This window comes from Siniperca chuatsi, linkage group LG10 (genome assembly GCF_020085105.1).
Source record: "Siniperca chuatsi isolate FFG_IHB_CAS linkage group LG10, ASM2008510v1, whole genome shotgun sequence".
Classification (NCBI taxonomy): Eukaryota; Metazoa; Chordata; class Actinopteri; order Centrarchiformes; family Sinipercidae; genus Siniperca; species Siniperca chuatsi.
The window spans coordinates 16846389-16864928 of NC_058051.1; the positions used below are offsets into that span (position 1 = coordinate 16846389).

Here is an 18540-nt window from a genome sequence, read left to right on the forward strand (position 1 = left end):
TACTAAAAGTTCGTCATTTGAAATAAGTAGTTCCTGAAAATTTCTTTGCAGTTTTCCACGTTTTCTGATTAAATCGGCACACAGTACAACATTATGTAATAATGAACTACGTTGTTGTACTCTGTCTAACCTAGATTTCTAGCTATGAAGGCAATCACCTTTCTAAGTGATCATGCACACCCTAATAGCACACAGGGTATAAAACTGTTCGAAAATGAAAATGTACATCTAACTTTATTCAATTGTACCAATGTACATGTTTAGCTGCATAACTCATTTCTGAGATCCATACAGTCCTAACTACTCAGCACATCTTTATATTTTGCCTGAATTGACACAAAAGAAAGACACGCAAGCAGAGTAATACATAATTTGAACTTTATATCATTTATATTTAGGAAGAAAGATTTACAAAATGTACAAGATGTCCTCAATCAGCCACAATCAAACAAGCAAACAGTGAGAGGACCAATCAAATAAGATCTCTCACCCAAAAATATCTTGTGTTTGTATGACAAACATTGGGGGCAGAGGAAGGGTGAATGTGGAGTGAGTGCTGGTGATTTCTGGGATTATGCTGGTTGGTTACATCATCTGATAGCAGGAAGTGTGTCTAAACCATCTGAGAATCCCTACTATTCTCCTGTGCAAAGCCCCCTTGGCATGGCCAAACCCCCATCTAGTAAAGGAAGGTCAGTACATTCTTCTTCGTACCAAACTCATCTGTCCAATACCTCACATCAGTTCATTCAGTGATACAAAGACATTGGAGTAACATAATATTTACAGCAATAAAAATAAACAAAGGAACTACAAAACCCAACATGCATGGAGCGTATCCATCAGTCCAGATGTGATACGATATAGTGACGTAGACACAAGTTTTTGTGAAATACTATAAAATGCCATTGACTTATGAAGTTGGCATTTTTAAACCCGAGGCGTGCCAAATGTTTTCTGGAAGATCAGTCAAAAATAGTAAGAGACAGAATGCATCTTATTGTGTGCAAGTGACACATTAAAATAGTGGTCTTATTCCAGTACTAATGCAGATGGTATGTTTGTGAAACTGTTATACATAATTACCTTAATATTTCAGATTTTGCTATGTATTATATACAGATTCCCTTTCTCTTAAACACAAACTGACATAGTCAATCATCACTAATGATCCCTAAGTAATAACTGTTTAGATCTACATTATCACTCTTTCAGCTGCTGCTTAGTGATGGCCTGTTGATACTGTACGATTTAAGGAACAGATGTGAACTGGCTTTTATTCTCAAGTACACTGGATTTAATGAGCAAGTGCACAAATAATTTGTCCAAAAGGGTAATAACTCTACATGATAATTTTTTTTACTTGAACAGTACAAGAGGTGTTGAGGTTTATGTGTTTACATGAGTTTATATTTGTATGTTTATATGTCCCAAAACATTGCATGAAGATCAATAACGAATCAAAAATATGTTCGCTACTGTCCTCATTTATCCTTTTGAATAATGCTCCTCAAATTGCACAATTCCTTGTTCCTCAATTTTCAAGGAAGTCCTGCCCTTGATAGATAGTATCTCTCTCTGTGTGTGTGTGTGTGTGTGTGTGTGTGTGGTGTATGATCTGTTTCTATGTAAAACAGTTTTTGTCTGTGTGCTCTGAACAAGCAGCCTGCTCAAGGGTCGATGCGAAAGGCCAACAGTTTGTCTGAGTGCAAATTGTTGAGGGTGCGCAGGTCTGGCAGGCACAGCAGGAGTTTGGGGAAGAGGGTGGTGTCATCTGGGCGACGGCGAGTGATCAGTGACCGTAGGGCACGGATCAGACCCTCCTGTAGCTGCTCCACAGCCCGCATGTCCGAGATGCCAGAACGGTCTGAGGAGCACAGAGAATGCAAGTGTGAGTGGTTGACAGACACAGTTACTACATTATTGGTCCATTAACAAAGTGTCACTGCTCTGCAGCTTTTGTCACTGTTTTACCACTCATGAAGTAAATAGTGCCCCTCTCTCACCTGCAGAGACCAGCACCACAGCCATAAAGAGGGCCATTTCATCAGGCTCTAGCCCCAGAGAGCCCAACTTCTCACTGAAGTCAAACATTGCATCCAGCAAAGAGCCCATGCCCAGGACCCGTAGGGTGGACAGGGGGTAAGTTTGGCCATTCAGAAAGGTCACCGTACGGTCCTCAGCATTGAATAAGGTGCAGAACCTCACCATCAGAACCTAAACACACACGAAACAGAAAAAAACAGAGGAACACAATGATTAGATTGAGACAATTATTTACACCAATAATACATTTGGACTCATAAAGAAGGAGTCACACATATTTTACATTAATGACAATCAAAATATTGAAATGTATGTCATTACCTGGAAGGTGCCTGATTTGAGCAGCATGACCTGGTCGTGTTGGCTAAGCTCTTGAAAACCTGGGATGCCCTTGGCAAACTCTACCACCTCCTTGACAGCAGGAGTGAAACACTGAGAGAAGGATTCCCATATCTCCTGACTCGTGCGCTCTGCCCCTGATACAGGCCATGCATTGAGAGGACAAGCCTTAGAGAAAGACAAAAGACATAGAAATTATCATAAATTGTTGGTCAGACAAGATATATCAGAAGAGTCTTGATATAATTTAGTATGCTTCCTGCACTTACCAGCACTTTAGCTCCTGGAGCTAATTTCCACAGGCAGGAGGGCTGATCTTGGGTACTTTCTGCATTGCAAAAACTGTTATGATTGGCAGAGCTGCCCCTTTGAGGTGTTGTACTGGTAGAGTGATCATGATTCTGATTAGTTGACACTAAGTAGGTATAGCGATTGTTGTCCACATTGTGGAATGTATGTTGGTTGTCAATAGGGGCAACTGGGCATCGAGTGGCAGACGCAACAGGGCAAGACTGATAACTCTGGGCAGAGGTGGGGTGAGAGGAGACTTGGGGAAAACTGGCATCCTGAGAAAAGGGAGATGTGTTGTTGTTGGTGGTGATGTTAGCCCTTTTGGCTGCTCTCTCCTGGCTGCTGCTGCTGTTGGTGAAGATGTCACGGTAGGCTCTGGAGATGGCCCCAATGGCCTCTTTTGAGTTGCCATCCTCTGGGCTGGAGGGAGCATCCTTCACTGAAGATGAGTCCATGTCCATGGCAGCCGACTCATTTAGGCTGTTCATGTAGCTCTGCATCTCATCCAGAAGTCGCTGCTTCTCTCGCTTAGGGATGCGGCCAAAACGCACAGCTAGGGAAGACACAAGCAGCAGACTATAAATTAAAGCTAATCATGGTGAAAACAGTTACCCTTATACACACACACACACACACACACACACACATCAATAACTAAAGTATTGAATGATTCCAAGGAGAATCATGTAAGTTGTCAGATGAAAACTTCCTTCTCCTCACCCATATCCCCACCCCCCTTCCCACAGTAACTATCAGCTGGAGAGGCTATTTATAGACCCCCTGCTACCATCTGCCTCATCCTCTCTGCTATCCACCCCATCTCCTTCCTCTCCTGCTCCCTCCCTCCACTTGTAAGTAGGGCAGTGGGGCAACGTTAGCGAGATGTCACTGGCACTGAGATCGTGAGAAGGAGAAGGATGAGAGAGGTGGGCTTGAAGCGCAGAAACGAGTTAAGAAGGCATTTGTGAGAACATGAAGAGGTCTGATGTGAAAGACATGGAAAGTGAGTGTGTGTCTGTGTGTGTGGGAGATGTGTGCATGTGCTAGGTGGAGTTAGATAAGGCAGAAAAGTTGAACTGGTACAGCTTCAAAGACTTTTGCAAGTATAGTATACCTGTATTTTCTTTGAAAGTGTAGCAGAAAATTTGTATAGCAGCAATAATATTTATAAAGGAATGTACCATTATTCCCATATGTTAAACATAAGCAATTTACATAAAAACATAGTGACACAGTGTTGGGTCAAGTGAGGTGATTTACTTGACCCATTAATATGCACAGTAGATATTGCTATGTTTACCAAATATACGGTAATCTGTTCATTGCCTGCAGGGTCCCTTAATGAGGTTGGGGCCAATAATGTGGCGTGAGATTAATCCCTTTCATCGTGGTTAAAAAGAAGCAAATGTGGACTAGTGAGCTGTTGCTCTAAAAACGATGCTCTGGTTAGAGGAAGAAAAGTGTGCCATCATGCTTACAGACTTAAATATTTGCCTATATTGCAGAGCCAAAGACACACAGCTGCCTGGTGTGAAATCAGGGTGTACTATTTATTGTGGGCTACAGGCAGTTGCATGTGGTTTTCCTGTTTTCGTAATGGCTGAAACAGAGCAAAAACGGGTTTCTAGGTTGTGGTCCTCGACGCTTTTGAAAATCTCCTCTAAGAGGGTCAACCTGGCTGTTTGTTCTCTTATTGAGTCGTATTTTAACACCCAATTTTCTCTGTGCACCACAAGTGTCAAGCACATGCAGAATTAACACTAACCTCTTTACTAGGTTAGGCAATTCAGGGTACTGGAGGACGGAGATAAGCAGAAACCATACTGGGAGGAAGAAGAAAGGCAAACTACACCAAGTAGGTCATGATGTATGAGTACACTATAGGCTCAATTCTGTATTGTTTTTCTAGGTCAGCTCAGCTATTTTCTTAATCTGCAATAATAGGTGATCAATCAATGTTCAGCTATCAGAGCTAAAACTAGGTGATGTGAGCGTCACGCCTGATAAATTCTGTCACAATAACTGGCTGTTTTCTGCATCCCTTGCTTAATCGTTGCCCCATCCCTCATTAATTGCAGTAAGATGTTCTATGGGCATACACAAGGTAATCAAGTTGACCCTGTTCCAATTTCCTAAAATAATTCCTGTGTTTTCTGCAGTTTTCCAAATGATAGATAGCTTCGGGGACTTCAAGGCTCCTTTTCTCATAAATCATTGTCTGAGGTGGAGATGTAAGAGAGCTGAGGGAACATGGTGGGTACATGGAGGGGGAGGGGCTGTAGTGAACAAGAGCATAGAGGTAACAGCATTGTGGGAGGATGCTGCAAAGGGCAGGAGAAAGACACTATGAAACTTAAGAGAGTGATACAAGGCCAGATGGTAATCTTTGGCAGTGTAGTGACAGTATAAGGGCAAGGCAGGTGTAGGTCTGCTGATAAAGTGAGTGACTGAGCTACTGGCACGATGACCTCAAAAGACTTTCTGCATTACATTTTTCACACAGACCTACATATGAGTACTGTGCCTGTTTTTCGGGCTGCCCATTTCCCTGCTGCTTTGGCTAATCAGAGCACTCTGGCATCCTGGCAGAACTGCACGAGGGTCTCTCTTGTTAAAAATGTGTCAGGATGTCTCACCATCTCTTGACATGCCAACAGAAAGGCATTTCTTGAAGCGGCAGTGCTGGCAACGGTTGCGGTTCATGCGCATGATCAGACAGTTCTCATTCTTCACACACATCTTGTAGTTGATGTTCTGCTGGATGCTGCGGCGGAAAAAACCCTGAAACAAACATCCAAAAAAAAAAAAAAAAAAAAAAAATCGCATAAAACTGGTGCACCAAAAGCCACACGTTGCTAAATCATTACACATTGATCATTGACCTGATTTTTCGGGGGGGAACTTACCTTGCAACCCTCACATGCATGCACTCCATAGTGGAAACCAGATGCGATGTCCCCACAGACTTTGCAAAGCAGGACCATTCCACCTGTCTCTGAGGAGGGGAAAAACAGCCAGTTAAGATAAGCTGCAAAAACTTAGATCAAGGTATAAATCTTTATGCATAATGACAACGGAGAGCGAACACTAACTTGTGAAAGTTCCTGTGAACCCGCATGGCCTCTTTCCTGCGATGGGGTGTGCATATGTATGCTGTGGATTGGCTGCTGCTGAGGCACTACTGTAGACCTCTGGGAACTGAAACACTAGTTTGGAGGATGGGGTGGTGCACCCACCTGCCCTCTGTTTTAACGCCCCAATCTCTGTGAAGGTAACCTCCTCTGGAGATGAGGGCTGGGAGTGTGAAGAAGGTGACTGTGTCTGGTACCCACTGGAGGGGCTGCCAGGGCTGGGGCTGGCACTGCCAGAGGAGCCTGCATACAGGATAACTCCACCTCCTGCAGACAAGGGAAAGAATGGAGGACATGAGACCTCTGAGCTGACAGTTTGGGGTCAGGTTAATCAGATTTGAGTTCAAGCTCTTAATTAAAGCATAAAATGTCATTCAGATATTAATAAGAAGTGGCATTATTTTTTTGTATACCATACATCTAGTTGTCAGATGAAGTGGATTATAAATGATATACATTTAAGTTGGCCATCCATATTTCCTTTGAAACTACTCTACAACTTTGGATGTGATGTAATGTTGCACAACCTCTGGGCAGTAGCTCTGAGAATTAGCAGCGACCCCTCATCCGGAGTGTATTAGGCAAATGGTGCGATCAAGCGTTTAAAGTGGCCGCTAAAAATACTGCTGGTAGCGCAGCAACAACCCAGGCAGACTTCCACTGGATGCACGGACGAAACGCCACTTTTTGTAAACAAGTCCTGCGTCATGCTAATGCAGTATTTATACAAATGTGTGGAATATTTTTTCTCTCGTTCGGCTATGGTTGTTTCTGAAGTTTCGCTTCCCTCGCATCTCTCCTCCCCACCCTTCTCTCTCGCTCGCGCTTCTAGTCATGCGTTGTGGATGAGCTGTACGGCCTCACGTGTCTGCTGCCTCCCCCGCTCCAATAATAGCCTCGCTCCCCTGGCACCGTGCCCAGCGCCAGCTAACAGCACGACACCTGACCGCCGCCTCACATGCATGGACTCCTGACACGGTTACTGCCCGGAACAAATCCGCAATCTCGTGTTGAAATAGCCTACACAACAATCTGAAGTCAGATGTGTGTTTACAAACATACGCTGACTGGGAAGCTCCCCGGGCGTGAGGTGGCACCAACTCTCAGCCACTGCTGTTCATGCGCCACCAACGGTCGGAGAATGTGAGTCACGTTTTTGCAAAGGAAAAAGCCTCAACTGTATGGACTGCACTGCTGTAATAATATACAGTACTAACAACTCCGTGTACAGTAGAGTCCAGCAGAGAGAGTACAGAATGACAAATTATATGCACTATAATCTAAACAAATGTGTCCAATTTAAAACTTCATTCACGATTGGCTTGCACATGCAAGTTTCCAACATTCAAATAATTTCCCGCATCTAAACGTCATGCCATGACACAGTGGTTTAACCAACTCAGCCTTGTATATGGAAATCATGCATTAGTGCCGTAGGCCTGTCCCTGCATGTGTTGCATTGTGACGCCCTTTGCTGCACAAGGTTTTTGTTTTAGCTCAAATCATCAACCAGCACGTGTCGGTGGTTTGTTGACTCATGCCGGAGCCACAGACAGACCCAGCAGATGCCTGCCTGAGCCTCACCTCTTCCTGAGCTTACAGTCGTGGACCAACCCCCACTCCACCCAAACACACTGCATGTCCACCTGAAGACTCACATGTACAGTAGGTGTTTATGAATTACCCCTAGAGCTACTGTGCTATAAACACTGTCAATTAACAATCCATTTTACAGTCTGCTTTTGAGCAGTGATGGACGATAGCCTACTATAAAACCATCACCTGCATGTCTCAAGTGTATAAAGGTTAATCCAATTTAAATATAAACATTCACTGTTTTGCACAAAATACAGATTCCTCTTCCATTTATTGTTATATTGTGATCATAGCATTATCGCCACCTATGGTCAAAGAAGGCATTAGTTGTCATTGGTTAAGGAAAACCCTAGCATGATATTGTCGTTTTCTGTATTTTTAATGCAAACATTGGAGTTTGGAAGTATCCACACAGGCTGCAAAGTGCTATTGGAATCACCAATCAATTGATTATGTGATAGGCAGCACTGATTTTATTCTCATTATTGGCAGCCTGTAATAACAATCAACTTCTAATTTTAACTGTTAGTGGATGTATTCATTTATTTCAAATTATATGAAACTCCTTCCTCAACGCCCATCTTACTTAGCTTTAGCTAAGTTAGCCTACCCGTGCAAGCACTAATCTGCCTGGGACAGGAGGCAGGCAGAGAAACTTGAGCAGTGAGCACTTCACAGGCACAAACATCTCCTCTCCTCTTCTCTCTGTCTCTCTCTTGTCCTTTATCTCTTTACTTCCACTGGTTCACCTTATACTGGAGAACATGGAGAGACAGCCACAGTTAAGGTGACCATAGTGTTTATTTGCCCTTGTGGTGTAGATCATAAACATGGAATATGTTTCTTTAGAACAATACATATAGCCTACAAATTATGCTTTTGGCCAATAAAAAGAGTTGCTGTGTGCTACTGAATAAGGCCAATCTGTGAGCACTACTTGGGTGTTTGCAGTCGACTTCACTCAGGCTTGTGTAAGTAGGTCAATATCACAGGAACTTGATTGTGCCTCTAGCATCTCTCCAAACTGGTGCTGCATCACACACTAGCTCTGGCTCATGCAATTATCAGGAGGAACTGTGTTAGATTATCACAGTGGATAGATAGAGTTTATAAAACACCTGAATATGATTAGAAAATATATAGTCTAATAGGCTACCCCGGGTTTCACGGTTGTTGTGGTTAAAATTGCTTCATGTCCTGTCAAACATGGATTGAAAAACACATCTGTTTTAGGTTTGGGTTTACCAGCGATGCAGCCTCTCGATGTTTTAAATCCGCTATCTGTAGCTATTGCCAGCATCGTTTGGAGAGCGCCTCGGATGAGAGGAGAGATGTTATGTTTAACAGCAGAGTCACGTTCCAGCTGAAACACCACCCTAAGCGGATGTGTGCCCTGAACCAATGAGTTTGGGGATGTTGCAGAATCAAAAAAGTCAGCTTCTACCACACTGCTTTCAATAGCCTATAGCAAGAGGCGCATGAGGCGGGAAAACGTGACGAGAGAGAGAGGAAAAGAAGTTAATGCATGGAATCGCTGACCCACTGACCAAGGTCTCTCTCACCATCACCGCAGGCGGCATCAACACAGAAGCGTCCGTGAGAGCGGGGAAGCAGCGGGAGGAGGGCTATCTCACGCGTCGCACGCGGCTCGGCGAGGGATGCCACGTGAGGAGGCTTTTTGACGGGAGCTTTCACTGGGAAGACATGAAGCTCCGCTCCAGCCAGAAGTCAGAGCTTCTACAGTCCGCCAGGGGCTTATAATTGAGGAGCCAAATTAAATAGAGCAGCATGTTATGCGGCGGGGTGGTCTGACTTTGCACCACCAGCAGCACCGCCTGCACAGTCCTACAGGCGCTGCATTAGAAACAGGCGGATCTGTGTTGTATCAGTATGTGGCCATACCAAAGTTTATATTGTAAGGATATGCAGAAAATCCATCTTTAATATACAATCCCTTTATTTCTGGTGAATTATAGCCTAGTATGTTTAATATCTATAGGTCTACAATTTAGTTGTTTTCTTAAAATCCCCTTTGGTATTATTAGTACTGAGTGATGTCAGTAAGCCCTGCATTGCATGTCCTGAAAAAGACACTATTTTTGTGGCCTGGTTTTGGGGTAAATGTTTTTATATTTTCACTGCCCACATATTTTGGGATACTGTTTGACTTTTTGACGTGAAATGACTTGTAATTTGAAATGGATGTGGATTTTATCCCTTATTTTTAGCCTTCAAACTAATGTGGTTAGCTTATTAGCTAGCACATGTTTTATTATGGTTGACTTTATGGAGTTAGTTTTAATGTTGGCAAATATTGGCCCCCACTAATGAATTTTGTCTGAATGTTTTTGTCTGCCAGGTAAAACTTGGAACCAAAGTTATGATGGTTTCCAATTCATGGTGAGAAATAGGCCTGAGTTAGGGGTCTGACTGTTTTAAATGTGCTCAATAATAATGCAGAAAAACTCTGTCAGAAGAACTATTAGTGAGTGAGAGCATACAGTGCATGAAGTTATGCAGCAGACAGTGGGGAAAGTCTGTTTTTATCATATGAGCATCATTTGACAGTTAGATGTAATCTAGTGCAACTGAGGAAATTAATATTGGTGTCAAGATAGACTAAATACTTGTTACAACTGACTCCCACACCATAGTAGTCTACAGTTGAGAGGTCATGGATGTACAAGTTTGATGAAAATGTTGATTTACGTATTCCAAAATGCATGTTAAACTATATGCATAATGAAGACATACAGTTATACATGTTCAAATATTTTCTTTAAAAAAATTGGCACTATTTTGTATTTTATATGTCATATAAGACATGCTATTATGTGAATAATCTTTTGGCTGAATTCAGCATTTACATGGAACCCCACAACCCAATCATCTCTGCAGGTGAAATGGGGGCTCTGTGTCAATACACACACACTCTCTCACTCACTCTCTCTCTCTCTCTGCTGGACTTTATGAGCCATACAGCCCACCACTGCAGCCATATTTTTGCCAGATTATGATGATGTTTATGAGCTTTGTTTAGATCACTACACTGAACTCATGAGTGAAATGAAGTCATGTGCATTCCAATAACCATATTGAAACATCAAAAGGGCAGTGAACCCAGTTTAAGGTGGCCATTAACAATGATGAGGAAGAAAATTTTTTACAAAAGACTTGTGGAAAATTAAAATATGCAATCATTTAAATAAGCAATTATATAAACTGTAAAATATATAAATAAAAACTTGAAATTGCCCTCACTCGCATAAACACCAAACATCCTCCATGCGTCAATAAAACACCAGCAGAAAAGCCCAGCATGCAGTCTTCATCTTTATGATTATGTGGACATTTGACAAATATTACCGCAATTATCAATGATTACTCATTTAACTGCATTGCTTGTTCCGTGAAAAACACTGGCCCACTTTATCAACATAAATAGTAAGTCATAACCCAGTGCGTGGGTTTAGTGTTGTCTTCAGATTAAAGTAAGCAAAGGGTACGCCCATCACCTGTGCTGGAACGTGACCGTCGCTCTTGTAAATGATTCACCGTCAATTAGGAGAGGAAAGCAGAAAGCATGTGCACCTTTGGCTGACCTCAAGAAAACGCTGCCTAATACTACTCAACGGATGGAAGTCCTGTTATCAACTTTTATGCTGCAGGCACTTAAACGATGGCCTTGATAATATAATAAAACACGCCCTTTACGCCAAAGTGTCTGTTTTTCCCCGTGAGATGATAAATTGGGGGGCAGTTGAAGTTCTGGCTCTGACAGATTATGATTAACGTGACAGCCAGTGTGCTGAAGCTCCACGTGAGTTTGTTTTCATGGAGAGAAACAGGAAGTGGCCAGCCTCACTACAACCATATGGCGCGGTTGGCTGTCAGTAGAGCTGCAGTCCAGGCGCTGCGATTTGACATTTGAACGCAGCGCATCGACAAGTTTGCATAAAGTCTCGCTCTTACATTGTACTTTTATTGAACTTACAAGTGATTAAATGCCTAGACTGGGCGAACTCGTGCTTAAACCTAACTGTCATAATCACGTGTTAAACCAATACAATTACTACTCAAACACCTGCGTGTCAAAAATATGTATATATTCTGTGCACCCATTGATGCATGTGAGAAGAACTCACATTAGATTGCACACACAATTGCCAATTATGCGAAAACAAATTGAGCTTTAAGTGTTTTACACAAGCAGTCATAATAAATAAAAGCAATGCCGCTTTGCGTTATATTAATCAAAGATTTATTACATTTAAATTAAAGTCATATTTGATTTTAGATCAAGGTTGAGCCAGACACATAAATAGTTTGTCCCTTGTTGATTGCTGGCAACAAAATGAATGAAAACGCGAAACAATGACCGTTCAATCAATCAATTCTGACTCATGTCATAATCAGTTGCATATCAAACATAATGTTAAAGTTAATCTTACCAGGGCTGTTATCCATTTCTCTTGTTGATGTCAATGACTTTAAACAGACTTGAAGATAGACGCCCGTGAAAGTCACTAGACTGGAGCAAAAGTCTTTTGAACACAGGTGAGAAAGTCAAAAAACAGCTTTGAGGAAAACACCTGCTCCATGGAGAGCAAAAATGGGAAGCAGTGATGGAAATGTGTCCAGTGCACGTAAAGTTTTCCCAGTAAACTGTCGGCAGGTGTCTCTCTTAGTGCTCAGTTCTGGTCTGACAGAGGCGAGTTAGACGAACTGGTCTCTTCAAAGATACCTGGATGCCTTCTGTGCTCTGGATACAGCGCCTCGGCTGGAGAGGTTGTGATGTAGCGTGAGCGAAGATTAAACGATTCTCATGAATTCCAAGAAAGTACAGTCAGCATGCCCGAAAACAGTCAAGACATACACACCCACCGATACAAACACCCACATCCATCACGTTTGCAGGTGAGTAGGAAATGTGACCGCCTTTCCGTTCGCTCAACTTGTGTTGTGTCTGTTCGTGTGGGATTTGGCTCACTCTTTGTATCTCGCGGAGTCCTTTCTCTCCCTCTCTCTCTTTCACGCTTTTGTGCATTTTCATTGGCGGGGATTTGGAGCTGAGGGGAGTTTGATGCGCTTATTCGACCGTGGTATGTGTTCAGTAAAGCCACGCTACATGTGCGCCCTGCATGTGCCGGGGACAGCGCTGCCCTACTGATACACATTTTATGCAAAATACGGAGCGCGTGGTGCAGAGGGATGGAGAGATTGGAGGATGAAGCACATGGACAATAGGCGTGGCTCACCGTGACTGCTTGTTCTCTGACAAGTAGCGCTGCAACTGATGGTAAACACTGAGACATGCCAAACAGTGACGTGCCAAACAACAAGCAAGTGCCAAGTTTAAAGTCCATGTGAGAAGAAACTGTAGATGCGCAAATGGACCAATGACACGCCAACAACATGCTGTTGGAGCCAGCCGTATGCAAAAACTCAACTTTGGCTAAAATTCTTATTGCTGAAAAATGTAAATCCTATATTTGATTATTTCTGCATGTGTGACTATTTTCCTTTTTTTACTTTCAGCCACTCTGCGCGCTTGAAGTTGAGTTGTTCATTTTACTCTTAATTTTAAAACGTGTTTGCGTTTTAAGTTTTATAACATTCAGCCAAAAAATCTGTAGCCTACTGTTTGTGCCTGAACATGCAGAAACAAATATACACAGCTTGTGGAAAGCGCCCCTCAGTGGCAATTCATGGCACTGACACACACACACACACACACACACACACACACACACACACACACACACACACAGCAGGATTCTGTCTATCTATCTGTCAAACACATTAATTAGTTACTTTATGTTGCTTAGAAGTGTCAATAGAAGAGTACACTTAAATATTGCAGACAAACAATTTTAGATTTTGAACATCAAATTTCGACTTCGTCAAAAAAAAATGTTCTAAAGACGCCTGAGTTTTCATTCACTAAAAAAAATATACATTATTGCTTAAATGTCTAAGATAATCAGTAATGACTGATTTTTAAATAGTAATATAAGAGAGAGTTAAGCATATCACTGGTAAATCAGTATTTTAAAAAAATCAGGTTTTAAATAAAAAAACACGTTTTTGTTCAAATAAACCTGATGTAATGTTTTTGTTACAAAGCTGTAATAAAAACAGTGGTTTGTATTATTATATAAGCGTATTTGATCCTATTCCTTTCTTTTAGTCTGTCTATCCATCTAGTAATTAATTGCTTTAATGACTCTTTAACTCGCCAACATTCTTTTAATTCCCTTTCTCCTGCTTACTCGCGTGAAGCAATATAAAGACTTTTTTTTAAATTAATGAGCCCGGAAAAGTAGATTATGCTCAAATTAGACTAGATTAGTGCCAGATTTAGAATTTATTTACATACATACTGACTTACTTATTTTGTTATTTTCTTACATAATTATTCGTTCGTTTGTTTGTTTGTTGTGTTCCGTCTCATCTCATCCTCACTGACAGGATGTGTGCTGCAGTCCTCCTTTCCGTCACTAGAGGGAGTCACAGTGCCAGAAATCTTCACGCACGGTAGCTCCCATCAACGCCCCTGAGCTGCCCCAGGACACAGTGACGGATTGGCAACAAACGAAGGTAATCAGACAAATGACTGAAATGATCTCTGAAACGTAAGCCCCAATGGCGTGAACTTTACAAGTTGCTGTGCTGTAGCCTAATGGAGGATTTCTCTGAAGACCGCCCATGATTTAGTTTTGCCTCCTTCACTGAAAACTTCGGTGTGCGTGCGCTTGTCATCCATTATTTATGTTCCAAACTTCTGGGGGAATGCGCTCGCATTTGAAGCCGAGGCATACACTACTCTAGGCGAAGAAGGTAGGACTGTGTACTTTAATTGTGATTAATTGGATGTGTCTAAGAATAAACGTAGCTCAAGCTGCGTCAATCCGGGTGTGTTTTACTGTATAGGCTATGTGTATAGGCACTCATCATGAGAACACGTTATGGCAGGGCACGAGATAATTACAGGCTGCTGGGACTGTTTGGGGACTGAGTAGAACAGAAGTCGCTGCCAACATACGCACCTGCAAAGCGCTGCTTTGCCTGAGGCTTATAAGACAGTCTACATCATGGTCTGTCTGTCTTTCCGTCTGTAGGCCTGTGTCTGTCACTCATCCCCTTACCGCCCCCTCCCTCACACACCTTGCTGAATGTGAGCTTTATGTGAATGATGCCAGTTAGGTGTGTGGCTGACGAGAGACTTAAGTTTATTCCAGGCTCCAGTTTGTTTTAGATTAGCTGATTAGTTGATTAAGCTCAGGAAAGCAAAGCAAATGAGCAAAGAATGCAGAAAAAAAAATTCCAGTAGTAGACTGTGAGGAATTAGCCTCTTGAACAGCAGAGCTGGGATTTTTTTGTTATTATTCATCTGTGCAGAAAAATAGCAAAAGCAGATCCTTATTTAAACTCAACATGCTAAACACATAATCCATACATATTTATATACCAACCCCACATGCCAAAAAGCAAAAGCAAATGAAAACTTAGTTTTTTTCATGTTTCCTGTTAAGTATTTAGTGCCCAACTTTCTCACAAGGGCAGTTTTATGTGCAGGGAAGGAGGCATGGAAAAGAAGACCTTTCCTTTTGAGCTCACAGATTTGCAGTAATTACAGAATCACTTCCATATGTGGCTCTCTGGCTGCCTTCTCGCTGCCCCCACCACCCCTCTCTTCCCCAGTGTTCTCTCTCTTTCCCTCTCCCCTCTTTCATTTGCATTCTCCCCTATTCCTCATTTTTTCTGCTTTTATTTTTTTGGCTTTCCCTCATGTACTCAGAGCATTTTCTTTGTGAAACCACAGCTTAAACAAAGTTTATGATAATCAGAACATCCTGGCATTTCTGGCAAACAACTGCGCTTTTTGGTGATTCAATTAGACCACGCTTGCCAAAAAAAAGAAAAAAGAAAAGAAAAGCGTTTGTGTGCTTCAGTGAGAGAGGAGGGAGAGAGAGAAAAGATACATGGATGGGAGAGGGGAAATGTTGAAGAATACGGAAAGATGAAAAAGAGGAAAGCGAAAGAATGGGAGCTCAGTGAAGAATTTGAGAGGCAGGAGTAGAGCATGAAGGAGGGAGAGGTGGAACAGAAAATAAGGCAGCGAGAGGGAGGGCTGGAGTAATGCTTTTTGACAGAGGTAGGTTCAAGATGGGTTCATGGTGACATCATGGCTGATTTTTGAGGAAAGTATAGACAGGAGAGCCGTTCACCTTTCATTGGACACACATGTTGGGGAATAGGTAGAGTGCTCGTGTGCTGGCACACGCTGGTTGCTGTGTTGACAGCCTCTGAATGCACCCCAAAATATGCACAGAAAGCACACACGCGCGCACACACACACACACACACTCCTCATTTTATTTTTGTCTCCCACTCCCCCTCTTTTTTTCCCTTAGTTTCTTCTGCCGTTAAAAAAAAAAACTTTTGGCTCTCACTCTCTGTTCCAAGCTTTGTGCTCATTTGTTTTTGTTAGGAGTACATAGTGGTATGCCCTTCGGTCCCTAACACATACATTTCTCCTTTGCCATGAGTAACTCATTTTCCTGCGAGTAGTATTCCTCTGTGTATGTTTTTACTTCAAGGCAGTTGGACTCTAAATGAGCGCATTTTGCCAGGCTGGATGAATGAGCTCCTTCATTTCACAGGATGTGTGTGTCTGTAACCAAGAAAGTGCAAGCAAGTGTATATTTGTGTGTTGTGTGTGTGTGTGTGTGTGTGTGCATGAAAGGGTTTCTGCATGTGTGTGCGCAAATGACTCTTGAATGTGGTGTGTTTTTTCGCCCTGCTTCCCCTGCATGTCTTAGTGTGGCACCAAACTTCACATGACATCAATCTGAATGTGGGGAAATAGTGATCTCATTACAGGCATCTTATTACTGATTAAAACCTGCCGCCACAGGCACCAGTTCCCTGCGCCCCTACTCACCTCCCCACCACCAATCCCATCAACCCCCCTCTCCAATCCATCCCTCTCTCCATCTCACCCTCCAGTTTTCTTTCCCTCCTCCTTTCTATTTCACACCCCTTTCTCTCACATTCCCTGTGCCACTGCCCCCCCATCCCTCTTTAACCCCTCTAACCTCACTTCCTCCCTCTCTTGCTCCCTTCATCATCCCCCTCTTCCTCTTTCCTTTCTGCCTTTGCTGCTCCTCCTCTGCCAGCGAGCCCCAGGCCTCTACTCCATAGCTCTGTGAATGCAAATACGTTGGATCTAAAGTGGAAACACACGACTGAGTAGGATGTTTCCATGAATATTTCATATCTTCATAAACACACCCAGAGATGCTGCTGAGCTACGTGCTGAACAATGCCTGTGTTTTCAGGATGACTTCCTGTGAGGAATTGCCTCTCTGCGTTCGACTTTTTGTCAGAGCACACTGTGTTAGGATTGATGTCAGGGCAGCGCGTTATGATGTCACAGGCTGAAGTTAATGATACGAGAACGGAGGAGGCCATAGGCCATGTTTCCAGTGGTGCCCTGAGAGAGAGATAGCACCCTGATCTATCTTCATTATCCCCCACTCTGCAGCCTCCCAGACACAATGATCATAAATCTCTGCCTGGAGCACACTTCACTGACACTGAAACACAAACACTAGTAACCTCTGACCTTCTTGCTGCTACTGCCTACGCTTGCTCATCCATGCACACAGACACAAGCGCACACATTTTCACAAGTGCAGATGTGCGTGCTGCAAGAGCACGCACGCACATACGCAAAGCCTAAACATTGCTGCTCAAGCTCACTGTCATAATTTAACAAGGAGCACAGCATGCCCTGCGCACTGACACACACAACTATCATCATGCACTTGACTGCGCATTCTGACACAAATGCATGGTCTCAGTCAGCCTCATGGCATCACACTGACTTGAAGTTCACACTTTACAGTTCACATCACTCTAGTGGCTAATACAGAGTTAGTTTTTACAGCGTCCTATGGCAGTATTTACCTTCTTGTTTGATTTTACACAATTGCTGATTTAGTCCTGCTAAGTAAACAGTTAAGGGATTTCTACTAGCCTTAGTGGCCTCATAAGCAACACATAAATCAAATGTAAACGAGATAAGGATCGGCTGAAGTGCTTTTTGCAGTATGGCTTAGATCTGTGCTTCCTGAATATAAGGTTTCTGCAAAACGGCAACAGCGCCTCGCACTGCTTATCCATTAATTCTCCCGATTATGTACAAGCAAATCCACATAAAAAATGAATGAAAGAAGATTTCAGTAGGCTTCTGTAGAGCATATGTGGCCATAAAGATCGGAAGCACATAGAAAAAAGAGAGCAAGGCTAGGGTGGCTTGGCTTTATCCTGGAGACATATTGGGGTCACTGTATTTGGGGATAAGATCTCTGCCTGTGTCAGGGCAGTTACTGTGATTTACAAACAAAATAAGCAGCAGTTGTAGCAGGTCTTAAATGTACAGGTATCTGGGAAGACTAATAGAAAAGTTCCACATGCTGCATTAGTTGGCAATTCTGCTTCAGACTGTGCGATTGGGGAAATTGGGGAGCATGGTCAATATGCCTGAAGGGCATCTTTTTAGATGAAGTTTCAGAATAAGTAGTGCATGTTTAAGTTGGGTATTTTAAAAATGCTTGTTTCACTTACTTGGTTTAGACATTAATTAGACTAGATGTTTCTCATTTCAGTGTTAAAGAAGCATGCATGTATTTACATTGACTAGTTGTTGTTTTTTTCTTCAGAAAGTGTAGTTGATCTATGCTCTGCTGCAGGAGTAGAAGTGCCCGTTGAGGTGCCAGTTGAGGTGTGCCTTCTCCTCCCAGTTCTGAGGTTTGAGGTACTCCTCATAACCAAAACAACTTGAGAAACATTACATTCAGAAAAACAGGGCACACGCCCAGAACCACAAACACACAAACACAGATCTGAAACATATGATCTCATAAGGAGAGAGGGGCACGTTCAGGGGCACACCCAAATCTGCCTCTGCTGCTGTTGCACAGCTCTGCCATCTCACAGGGGACTTCCCTGCAGCTGATGTGCCACTATGAGCATCATTTTAGGAACTGAAATGATTTAGGTACAGAAATCTGTAGTTCTTTGTCCCACTAATCTTGATTCAAAAATATTCCTAACTGCATAATGTTTG

General features: G+C 42.7%; 2 protein-coding genes and 1 long non-coding RNA gene across 5 annotated transcripts in view; 2 read left to right on the forward strand and 1 right to left on the reverse strand.

Moving 5' to 3' along the window:
- Window positions 1-361: 361 nt before the first annotated feature.
- nr1d4a (nuclear receptor subfamily 1, group D, member 4a) lies at window positions 362-12821 on the reverse strand. Of its 2 annotated transcripts, none has more exons than XM_044212197.1 (8): window positions 11855-12821; window positions 5769-6074; window positions 5583-5671; window positions 5313-5457; window positions 2655-3229; window positions 2368-2553; window positions 2007-2217; window positions 362-1867 (listed from the first exon to the last, which is right to left on the reverse strand). In XM_044212197.1, the coding sequence occupies exons 1-8, from the start codon at window positions 11868-11870 to the stop codon at window positions 1671-1673; spliced, it is 1725 nt and encodes a 574-aa protein (XP_044068132.1). In that variant the 5' UTR covers window positions 11871-12821; the 3' UTR covers window positions 362-1670. The 2 variants fall into 2 exon arrangements, with proteins under 2 accessions (XP_044068132.1, XP_044068133.1); XM_044212198.1 differs by lacking the exon at window positions 11855-12821 and adding an exon at window positions 10919-11057.
- LOC122883476 lies at window positions 1750-10346 on the forward strand. Its single transcript, XR_006379640.1, has 5 exons — window positions 1750-1891; window positions 2013-2142; window positions 4453-4531; window positions 6640-7472; window positions 8977-10346. It is a non-coding gene; the product is annotated as an uncharacterized LOC122883476 (long non-coding RNA).
- Window positions 12822-13879: 1058 nt separating the features above from the next.
- The window catches only part of rarga (retinoic acid receptor gamma a), a 42817-nt gene continuing 38156 nt past the window's right edge, over window positions 13880-18540 (forward strand). Inside the window, exon 1 of one of the 2 annotated variants that reach the window (XM_044212201.1) lies at window positions 13880-14003. The gene's annotated coding sequence lies outside the window, so the exon portion shown is untranslated. Of the gene's footprint in view, window positions 14244-18540 lie in introns of both variants that reach the window. The other variant, XM_044212200.1, reaches the window with a different exon arrangement.

Bases quoted from the DNA above. Each gene is read 5' to 3' on its own strand.
- nr1d4a (XM_044212197.1), bottom strand. The intron at 2,218-2,367 runs GTAATGACATAC...GTGTGTGTTTAG, and splicing joins TCAAATCAGGCACCTTCCAG to GTTCTGATGGTGAGGTTCTG. The intron at 1,868-2,006 runs GTGAGAGAGGGG...TGTGCTCCTCAG, and splicing joins TGTGGTGCTGGTCTCTGCAG to ACCGTTCTGGCATCTCGGAC.